General features: G+C 44.1%; 1 protein-coding gene across 4 annotated transcripts in view; it reads left to right on the top strand.

Moving 5' to 3' along the window:
- Positions 1 to 12180, top strand: part of CALCOCO1 (calcium binding and coiled-coil domain 1) — a 263977-nt gene that overhangs the window by 129692 nt on the left and 122105 nt on the right. For all 4 annotated transcript variants that reach the window (XM_078688018.1, XM_078688026.1, XM_078688043.1 and 1 more), the window contains exon 7: positions 905 to 995. In XM_078688018.1, coding sequence (XP_078544144.1) covers positions 905 to 995 — 91 coding nt within the window. The remainder of the gene's footprint in view (positions 1 to 904; positions 996 to 12180) is intronic.

Below are 12180 nucleotides of genomic sequence, written 5' to 3'. Positions count from 1 at the left end.
GGTGGCATACAGCTAGTATACCCTACCTTCTTCAGGACAAAGAATCAAAACCAATGATGTTATATTCAAGACAATATGTATGTCCGCGGAGATTATTTCATAATGATCACCTTTTTAATGTATCTGGTGATTCGCACACAGTTCCTATCACAGAACTTGGCATCAGAAACCATCTTTGTGCCTATAGATTCACTCATTAGGAATATGAGGTAGTTTAAAAATCAACAAGTATCCTTTGATCTCGTCTAAGGCCATCATTCCTCCGAGGCAGAACAGGTTCCCCACTCCATTCAAGAGAATGTACTATGCCTATGTTCTGCGGATGACCCTTATGTCTGCCAAACCTCTCATCCCAGGAACACAGCTTGGCACACATACCAAATGCCCGTATTTCAGTTGACTTTGTTAAACTTTGTTGCACTGAGGGACGTGTAACATACACTTATATTCTGTGTAAATGTATATCGCAGTTACAAGATTTCTAAGAGCTAGTGATTTTCATAGATAAGTTAATTGAGCGACAGGGAAACAAGACTAATTATCCCACAATTTGATTAAGCAGAGAAGCAAAGATTAGAGCACCGGTTTCTTGGTTACACAAACCACCAGTTTATTGAGTTGACCACATCCTTTGTGTAATTCTCTGGGTCCTGCCAGATTTTTAGAAAGTACTTTTGGGATTGGGTGATAGTGGCCTCAGAATTGTGGATCAGATTGTCCTCTCATATGATGTGTTTGAATGAGCTGAACCTAAGCCCTAACACTGCTTCTCGTACTCCATGCATCTAGCGTGAGGAAATGAATTTGTATCAGGGGTATATATGGTTTTTGAAACAATAAAGAATATTTTTGGGTGTGATTAAATAGTATGCCCTTTCATATCGGTGCTGTATGTTTCTTTCAGGATGAGGGGACTAATAAAAACTCTACAGGCTGAAAAAGAAAAACTTAACAAGAGACTGCTGCAGGAGGCTGGGGAGAAGCACCAGTACCAGGTGAGTCAAAGTCAGGATGTCACTAGGGTCTCTATTTCTGATAGATACTTCTAACCGCAGATTCTTCACCTTTGAATTTTCCCTAGGTTTACAGAAACTGTAAGCAGTACCTCTCCATGCCCAAATGTGGCATTTTGTGGCTCTTACACCAGTGTCTTTCTGCTCCAGAAGTGATGCACATAACCATATATAGGGGCCAGTCATGCACCCTCACGTCTGTCCCTTCCACGCCACAGGATGCTGATCCGCAGCTACTTCTTGTCTCATCACAGGGCCCTTACTTCTCAAACTGTTTGAAAAATCCATTGTGCAAAGGAAAAAATGTCCTCCTATGTCTACATGTGTCACACGGTTTCTTCGAATTTAGTAGGGCTGTGTATTAGATCAACAAAACTTCAATTATCAGTAAATTTTGGTTCGGTAGCTCACAGTACCACATCTATACTCCTAAACGGAGTCAAAGATGCTGCCAGTAACCTTGAATATAACCACTTATATTCCCAAGGAATTTGTGGAAACAGATCTAACCCTTTCATTTGTCACTTTTGCATGCCAAAATTTTCACACAAAAATAAACAATAATTAATTTTCAGTTGCCTATACAAAAGATCTAATCCTAGTAAATGAAACATGAACTGAGATTATCAGACAGAAGAAACAAATGAGTGTAATGTCTCAGGAAGCCGGTATCATTGCATTAACGAATGGGCTCTGCCTGAGTGTGAAAGCCTGCTTACATCTGCCTGTGCAGCTACCTTCCTTCTTAGGATGGAGGTCGGGACTGTAGAGCTGCATCTCAGTTACAGCTCTCAGCAGCATTCAGGATAACTCCGGTGTGAAGTGCCTCTCACCGAATTCGAAACAGACAGTGTTTAAATAATACAATTTCGGCCTTATCTCATTCTGCTCGAGACGCAGAATAACCTCTTTAGTTAGTCTGGGGGAAAGAGCTGTCTCCTGCGAGTACATAATAAAGCGAGAACATGCTATGTGTGTCCCTTGAACTAACAGTTCAGGCTGCAGAACAACACTGTCTACCCAGAAAAAAATACATGTATGACATTTTCTTGTATAAGTGATAAACATCTTGAAACCACGATCTTAAAAAGATGCTAAGTTAAAAAAGGAAATCTAAAATGGAGACTAAATGTAATCCTTGTAACACAGGGTTTAAACTTTGTAGGGACTGTGTCGAGCTAATGTCTGTGACTGATCCCTATCAGGTTTGTCTGTCGTGCCTGTGGTACTTGGGGTTGGAATACAACTCCAAAGCCTGCAATGACTGTGTTTTGAAGAATCCCAAGACTTTCTCGGACCATAAGGCGAAGCTCTATGCCACAAAGCACTGCAAAACTCCAGCCCCTGACCAGTCGTCAACAAGGTCCCGCTCCCAAAAGTCCTTTCTGTGGCCGATCATTGTTGTGTGCAGAGTCTAAGGGTAAGTCAAGGGTAAGTCGAATTATCAAAGTCTAAGTGGAACTCTGCCCCTTCTTGTCACTCTCGTACTCCAGAGATGACATAAAGACCTCAACATGCCTCTTTGTCTCACTCCTGTAGCTGTTCCCCTTCTGAACAATTTTGACCGTTATCCCGAAGTAACCGAATTTCCAGGGCAATAGGCAACACTCCACGGCAAATCAAAAAATGCTCTGAAGTCACGCTGCAGCTCTTGGGCACATTACTAGCTCCATTTGGCATGTCTTCAGGCACCAAGGAACTGCGAGTACCTCCATATAGGAATTCACAGACAGGTCCACCCTCAGTACCAGGTGTACCTTCTGGACAAGATCCAGGTTCCCCACCAGCTTTATTGCTCACTCCAATCCTAGTTCCACATCCGACCATGGAGGATCTACGCCGGGTGATGATGTGCACCCTATTGTGCTTTTCGACTCGTACTCGGCACCACTTTAAACTTGATTGAGCATGCGCCCTGATTATCATGGGTCAAAGCCTTTGGGCAACCCATCAGACTTCGATACTCAGCCCTCGCCTCTAGGAAGGACTCAAACTCTGCATACTTTATCTGGAACAGATTCTGACAATGATCCTGGGCATTAACTTGCCCAAACATAAATAGATGACAACTGGTGTGAGTACCTTCAAGAAGCCAGTGGTCTGGACACTTCACCAGACACTGGGCTAAACTTGCCCCTGGGCCTGGTCATGAAAAAAAATTATCTTTCGCAATGGTCATGCGAAGGGTGGCTGAGGTTCTTGACGCACTTACCAACCAGGGAGGTGAAGACTATTGTCCTTACAGGCATGCTGTAGCTTCAGTAAACAAATACTGTTCAGAAGTCATTTGGCTGTTATTCCTGCTATCCTGCCCTTAACAACTACATCTACCAAGATCCCCTGCCCTAGGGAGAAGGTGGGGCCGCGGGGGAATCACTTCACAGCGCGCTGGGGCTCCCTGCACTTGGGAGTCATTTTACTGCTAGTCCTGCCATCCTGCCCTGAACTACTACATCTACCAAGATCCCTTACCCTATGGAGAAAGCAGGGCAGTGGGGGAGTGCTACATAGTGGCTGAGGCCCCCGGCACGCGGGAGTAATTTGGCTGCTATTCCTGCTATCCCGCCCTGAATAACTACTTCTACCAAGACCCCCAGCCCTAGGGAGAAGGCGGGCAGCAAGGAAGGCGCTACAGGACATGCTAGGGTTCCCCACACGTGGGTGTCATTGGGCTACTATTTCTGCTATCTTGCCAGGAACTACTATATCTGCCAAGACCCCTTGCCCTAGGGAGAAGGCGGGGCTGCGGGGGAAGCGTTATATAGCGTGCTGGGACTCGCTGCATGCAGGAGTCATTTGACTGCTGAACTACTACACCTACCAAGCCCCCCTGCCCTATGGAGAAGGCGGGACACAGGAGAAACGCTACATAGCACACAGACCAGGCCCATCTTAGCCTGTTTGTGCCAGGATGAGGCAGGGCCACCCACTAAGAAGTTACTATTGTTGCCTGCCAATTTGGAAGGGAATCTTCTATAACGGTAACGTCAGTCATTCTATTTATTGCAGTCAACTGGCACATTGATTGGAAGGGAATGGGAAAGAGGAAAGCTCAGGAGAGCCCACAGTGGGTGGCGAAGTGCCAAAAATCAGTTTATCATGCTGCTGACAACTGTACAATAGAGGAAATTGACAATCTTATAGAGGAAGAAGGATGTATTTTAAGTGAATGGAAAACATCTGATCAGTGTTTCAGGTCAAAACGTTGCCGACATCTTTAAGAAGGGACATAAGCCAGCATCTTTACATAAAGTACCTCCTCCTCCCTCTTTACCAAATGAGGCTGCAAGAGTCACACAAGGCCTCTCTGATAGTAAGCAAAAAAAAGGAGACGTCACAGTCAATTGTTTTGACATCTGCAGATAATTAAAGTGTGGAAGGAATTAACAACAGAGGAGGGATTAATAGTGTTGCAGCACCTGAGGTTGCATGCACAAATCACCTTAGCCCTCTTCCTTCACCTGGAACTGCAAGCGGCCCTTCCAAAAGGATGGACATAAAAACCTATGTGGTACATGTCCTGCATGATAAGGGCATGGCTTGCAATATCACTGACATTCGTTCACTTAAACAAACTATTACCCAATTGAAATAAGCAATAGGTTAATTGTGTAATCAAGTTGCTCTGTTAGCAAAAAAACAGAATTGTTCAGGGTCAATTCTACTAGATGGGGGAGGGGATGTAATGGCAGTAATTGTCCCAACTTGACGTCTAGCATTGGCAAACAGTGTGTCATGCTATGCTGGATAAAGTCCACCAGTGAAGAGAAACTATACAACTACCCTACCCCTTCTTGCCAATAGTCAAATATATTTAGGAGAACACAGAATTTCAGAGGGGGAGGTAATAATACTTCTTCAACATCTTTCCACAATAAGGGTACGTGGTCAAAGAAAATGCGCTAATGATCTAAATTGCATACATCCAGGGCACCAACTACAGTCAACATGTACTACAGGGCTGTTGCACAGAACACACAACACCCAAGAAGACAATGGGAGGAAACTGTACATGATCAAGAGGGGATCAATGAAACCAATGATTCCCTATAGAATAAAGTCATACGTTGGATAAGACTCCATCAACATTGTTATTTATTGATGAGATATGACATTTTCAATGTGGTCCGATGAACAGTAAATGACCGGTATGACTTTATTGAGATTGTATTGGTAATGGCTTAGTGAACTTAGATCAGCGCACTTCACCCCCTAAGGGTTCTCAGATATAATTCAACCTTAACCCTTCTATAAAACCATGCACCTTGGGAGATAGGGAAGTCTGTCATGATCCCCACACACGAACTTTATCTCACAAAACAACTGAGTCTGAACTAATAGGAGTTCACATGGAGTCAGATTGACTAGAGGAAGGGCCCAGACCCAACTCCAAGTAAGGTTACCACCTCTATTAAGATTAGTACATCTACGCCAATTAGGGAGAACCTAGCAATACAGACGGTGTGAATGCTGGTAGACCTGGGACGAAGTTAAGCCCTTCACCTCTGAATACATTGCCTAGGGCTGGCATCCCAGGGATTTAACTGCTATTCTGAATTATAGAAGATTTAAAATCTAAAGTGAATGAGCCAGACTGGGGAGATTTTATAGATGAATATGACATCTGTGTATTTAAAAAAAAAACTGGGCCTTGCAGCCAGTACGTAGATCGGGCTACATTGATTACAGTATTGAAGCAACACCATCATCAGCTGAGCTCCCATCAGGCGGACTAGCGATATGGATAAACATATGTTCGAGGCATATGAGCTGCAGATACTACACTTTTGCATTAGATCGCCAGCTGGTGTTGGGCTCAGATGATTGCATGTTGTTGTCGTCTTGGAAGAAGTCTTTTGTAGTCACGAGATAGGTGACTCCTCCCTTGGACGATAGTGCGCATGGGGATCGACTCCATCCTTAGATTGTTTTTTTCCGCCACTGGGTTCAGATTAACTTTTTCCGCTCCGCCTCGAAATCTACTTTTTAAGTACTTTGAAGCGCAAAAAATCATTAAAACTTTACTTAACTACCTTCGATATCGACTAACATCGTTTCGACTCCATCAGCTCGATTCCGGTCGTCGACGCGGGCCGTTGGGCCTATCCACGCCGTGAGGCCTACACCTCATGGAAAGGACGCCATTTAAGAAATGCCCCGAGTGTGGAGCAAAGCTTCCACACAGTGACCACCACGAGGTCTGCAACCTGTGCTTATTGTGAGAACACGATGAATCCAGCTGTACAGCAGATCCAAGAAAACCATCCGAGATCGGAGGGCATGTCGACGCGACATGCAGAGATCAGCTTCGGAACCGGTGGACATCTTCGTCGAGGAGGTTCCGCTCGTTCCAGAAGAAGATTCAGATGATCTCCAAATCGTATCAGAGGCAGACGACTCAGATGACTCCATACCATCGGGTCAGCGCGTGACTACTACTGCCCCTGCACCACACACAGAACCCAAATCGAAGGCAAAGGTCAACACTCTGCCTCCGGGGCCCAGTCGCGACCGAAACACCACTTCAAAAGCACCGCCATCGAGCCCGGCTCCGAAGAAAGCAGTTAAGCCTTCCTGTAGCTCTTTACCGAGCAAGCCGCACATGCCGATCCCACCAGCTCCCTCGGCACCGAAACCGAAAGAAGTCTCGGCTCCAAGACCGTCGACTTCGAAAGACAAAGGTGCGAAGCCAGCGTCCGATGCCTCGAAGTCAACGAGACCAGCTTCCACTCCAAAAACATCGTCTTCGGTACCGAAACCGACAAAGCCTAATTCCGATGCGCCCAAGCCCTCGAAACAGCCTACGACACTGAAAACAACACCTTTGGTGCCGAAAACTACGCCAAAGGACAATGTAACACCTCCTAAGGCTAAAGATAAGCAGCAACCTCGTCTGAAACCGAAAAAATCGGCGCCGACAAAGGTTCCACAAGGAGAAGAACTTTTCCAACCAGATCCTCTGCAAAAGAAGATCTACATTGACCCAAAAACAGGTGCTGTATCAACTATACCACACAAGAAGAGGAAGGCAGATACAACACCCACACCTGTAGTACCTGCCAAGAAGAAGGACTCTGCCACATCTCCTATGCACCTTTTTCTCCTATACTTTCTTCTCCTTCATCCCCTGTTCCTCTCAACATTTCACCACAGATTTCTCCTCCACATTCTCCTACTCTGTCTTCACACTCACCTCAAAACGATGATGAATTTAGCCTAGAGAGAGGGATAGACCCAGATGAGCCTTTCCCATACCCTTTAGATGATCCAGACTGGGAGTACCCAAACTCACGGGATGTACCAGATATTCCTGACCCACAGTCATACCCATCAAAACCTTCTCCCCCAGAAGATCACATTGGTTTTGGGCACCTATTGAACAGAGCTGCCATTTACCATGGGGTTACTATGCATTCTGATGAGGCAGAGGATGATTTTCTATTAGACACATTTGAACAATCGCAAAGGTCGGTTCAAATTCTTCCTATGATCAAAGGGGTCATCAAACATGCTACAGAGGTATTTAAAGACCCTGTACGTGCTAGGATCCTAAACCCTAGAATTGAGAAAAAATATAGACCTGCACCTGCGGATCCAGCCTACATTAAAGGACAACTAGCATTAGATTCACTAGTTGTATCAAATGCTAGGAAAAGGGCAAACTCATAAACGTCAGGTGAGGCACCCCCACCTGACAAAGAATCTAAAGTTATAGATGCTTCAGGCAAAAGAATAGCTGTGCAAGCTACTAACATATGGCATATGGCTAACACACAAGCCCTCCTTTCAAGATATGACAGGGCTCATTATGATCAGTTGGAGAAACTATTAGAACATCTACCTGACCAATAGAAAATGCAGGCAAACGACCTTATACAAGAAGGCAAGCTAATTTCCAATGCCTCAATCAAGTGTGCACTTGATGTGGCAGACACTGCGTCTAGAGCTGTGAACACTAGTGTCCTACTTAGAAGACATGCGTGGCTACGCATTTGAGGATTTAAACAGTAAGTGCAAACTACCTTTAAATCAACCATTTAATAAAAATCAATTGTTTGGACCAGAGTTAGATACAGCACTTGAAAAGATGAAGAAGGATACAGAGACTGCCAAATCTATGGGAGCTTTACAGTCCACACAAGCTAAAAGTTCCTTTTGTCGCTCCTTCGACAGAGGAGGCTCCAAACAGACTGGAGCAGACAATACAACATCCTTCAAATCTAACATACAAACATCCTCTAACAAAGGTTATTTTAGAGGACGATATAGAGGAAACAACATCAAAGGAAGTGATCAGGGTAACAACAATAATCAAACCTCTTCCACCACAAAACAGTGACTTTCCTCTGCTCCCCCAACAGCATTCCACTCCTGTGGGGGGCAGATTACCACAGTTCCTACCTGTCTGGAATTCCATTACAACAGACACGTGGGTAAGTCAAATTATCCTGTATGGCTACTGCCTGGAACTAACAGCAACCCCATCATACATACCACCCAATCAGCATCCAATGTCAGCAGAACATCTTACTCTGCTCAAACAAGAAGTCCTGTCACTTCTTCAAAAGGACGCAATAGAAATAGTTCCTTTACAACACCAAGGAACAGGGGTTTACTCGCTGTATTCTCTAATACCCAAGAAGGACGAGACACTAAGACCAATTCTAGACCTCAGGCCCCCCAATCATTACATACAATCAGATCATTTTCATATGATCACTTTACAACAAGTGCTTCCACTGCTGCAACAAGGCGATTTCCTTACAACACTAGATCTAAAGGACGCCTACTTCCACATTCCTATACATCCTGCTCACAGGAAGTATCTAAGGTTTGTACTGGAAAGACAACATTATCAATTCAAAGTCCTTCCATTCGGAGTTACAACAGCGCCAAGAGTATTCACAAAGTACCTAGCAGTAGTAGCAGCACATCTCAGGAGACAACAAATACATGTCTTCCCTTATCTAGACGATTGGCTCATAAAAGCCAAGTCATTCAATCAGTGTGTTCAACACACACATCAGACAATTCAAACATTTCATGACTTAGGGTTCACAATCAACTATACCAAGTCACAATGCAAGACTGCAGATGCGTCCGTTACAGGAGAGTCTAGCACAACAGTGGAACCAGGCTCAAGGGCAACTAACAGACCTGGTGTTGGTAGACAGCCGCACACATCGCTCTCTGCAGTGGTGGAACACCAAAAACTTGACAAAGGGGCGGCCGTTCCTCAAACCTGTTCCACAAATAGTGCTCACAGCAGACGCATCTCTCACAGGATGGGGAGCCCATCTCCTACATCATACAACTCAACGACAATGGAACATTCAACAAAAATTGTTCCATAACAACCCTCTAGAGCTGCTAGCAATATTCTTAGCACTCCAAACATTCCAATTGCAAAACAAAGCTGTATTAATTCGGACAGGCAACATGACAGCTATGTATTATATACAAAAACAGAGGGGGGGACACTCTCTACAACTGTTCCACTTGCACAGAACATTTGGAGATGGGCCATTCCACAACATATATATCTGCTAGCAGAGCACCTTCCAGGAGTTCACAATCAGATAGCAGATCTGTTGAGTCGGCAGACACAACAAATTCACGAATGGGAACTACATCCGCAGGTTCTTCAACCATTTTTACACTAGTGGGGTCATCCAGACATAGATCTGTTCGCTACACACGAAAACGCAAAATGCCCAACCTTCGCCGCCAGGTTTCCACACTCGCTGTCCAAGGGCAATGCGATATGCATGAACTTGTCAGGCAGATTTGCGTACGCTTTTCCGCCACTACCACTAATACCATTAGTAGCACGCAAGCTCAGACTACAGTCTCTCAAATTAGTCCTGGTAGCTTCCACATGGGAACCCCAACCGTGGTTCACAAAACTGCTAGAACTGTCTCTAGTTCCACACCAAAAGTTACGACTAACACTTTCCCTGCTAACGCAGAACCATGGAGACATCAGACATCCAGACCCAAATCAACTGAATCTGGCGATCCGGCTCCTGAAGTCTTAGAGTTTGGTTATCTTAACATACCACCAGACTGTATGAACATCATTAAAGAAGCTAGGAGACCTACTACCAGAGCGTGTTATGCTGCTAAATGGAAGAGATTTGCCATTTATTGCTACAATAACCAAATTGATCCCCTGGATGCTTCTATCCAGAATATCATTTGCTACCTTTTACATTTACAAAGATGTAACTTGGCATATTCATCCATACGCCTGCACCTTGCAGCAATTGCAGCATATTTACAAAACAGACAACATCTGTCTCTTTTTAGAGTACCTGCTATTAAAGCATTTATGGAAGGATTAAAAAGAATCATTCCACCCAGGTTACCACCTTCTCCAGTATGGAACCTAAACGTTGTTCTTACAAGACTCATGGGTCCCCCTTTTGAACCTTTACACAAATGTGAACTGCAATTCCTCACATGGAAAACAGCTTTCCTTATTGCTATTACCTCTCTTAGAAGAGTAAGTGAGATACAAGATTTCACAATACAAGAACCATTTTTACAACTACATCGTAACAAGGTGGTTCTAAGAACTAATCCTAAATTCCTTCCAAAAGTCATTAGTCCTTTTCATTTAAACCAATCTGTAGAATTACCTGTGTTTTTCCAAAACCCTGACTCTGTAGCAGAAAGAGCTCTACACACACTAGATGTTAAAAGAGCTCTTCTCTACTATATAGATAGGACTAAATCTTTTCGAAAAACAAAACAATTGTTTGTATCTTTCTCTCCACCACATAAAGTCAACCCCATCTCTAAGGGTGGAATTGCAAGGTGGATTGTAAAATGTATACAAATATGCTATCAGAAAGCAAAACGTACATTAACAGTTCCTCCTAGAGCGCATTCCATACGCAAACTCGGAGCCTCTATGGCTTTCTTAGGGAACATCCCCCTAGAAGCATATGCAAGGCAGCAACATGGTCTACAACACACACCTTCACTAAACACTACTATGTTGATGTGCAAGCCAAGCAGCAAGCTACAGGAGGCCAAGCTGTCCTTAAAACTCTCTTTCAAACTACTGCAACAGATGCAGGTGACCACCGCTAAGGGAGACACTGCTGCACAATCGATGCAAAAGTGTAGTATCTGCAGCTCATATGCCTCGAACGGAAAATGCTACTTACCAGTATGCATCTGTTCTTGGCATGTAGAGCTGCAGATCACTACACGCCCTCCCGCCTCCCCAGGACTTGTATCTATTCCAATTTTATCTTACTTAGATGCACACACATGGACATCCTTTCTTTACTTCTACTAACTCTATAATTTCCCATCATGGCGAAAAACAATCTAAGGATGGAGTCGATGCCCATACGCACTATCGTCCAAGGGAGGAGTCACCTATCTCGTGACTACAAAAGACTTCTTCCAAGACGACAACAACATGCAATCATACGAGCCCAACACCAGGTGGCGATCTAATGCAAATGTGTAGTGATCTGCAGCTCTACATGCCAAGAACAGATGCATACTGGTAAGTAGCATTTTCCTTTTCCAACCTTGCTGGCTCTTGATGAGCTTCTAGAAGAAAGTGACAACAACAATGTAATTATGGGGGGGGACTTTAATGTGACTTTCAAACCCACAAAAGTAGCACAAAGACAAGTATTACAAAGTAGAAAGACAATGAAAGGGGTATTCCCAGTCCGGTTATTCCATCTCTCAAGAAAAGGACAAAAGTAGCACTGCAAGGCTCATCCTTAACAATGTCACATGGTCTACGTGTGTGTAATGGTTGTACGCTGACTGATCCTGGGGCTAAACACACCTTCAAGAGGGCATCCATTAGCAGTAGGATTGATTACATCCTACTGGCTTTTGACTTACAGTCTAACCTAATAGATATGAAGGTTATGGAAAGACAGGATAGTAACCACAATGCGCTATCACGAGAAATTAGATACATTTCCTTACTGAACAGTAGCTATAAGCCTTGAACTATTGATGCTTCAATCTTCTACTCTAATAACAAAAGGCTGGTTAAATGGCCAGTTATTCAATCAGATGAATACTCACTGACTCACATATAACTTTAGTTATCTGTGCTCTAGGTTCCAGCAACAAAAAGACCAGCGCGGACCATCTTGTCATGTATACCTTTTGTAAACTTATGGAA

Source organism: Lissotriton helveticus, chromosome 1_1, assembly GCF_964261635.1.
Source record: "Lissotriton helveticus chromosome 1_1, aLisHel1.1, whole genome shotgun sequence".
Classification (NCBI taxonomy): domain Eukaryota; kingdom Metazoa; phylum Chordata; class Amphibia; order Caudata; family Salamandridae; genus Lissotriton; species Lissotriton helveticus.
The sequence above is the reverse complement of the archived record's forward strand: the minus strand, read 5'-3'. Positions and strand labels throughout refer to the sequence as shown.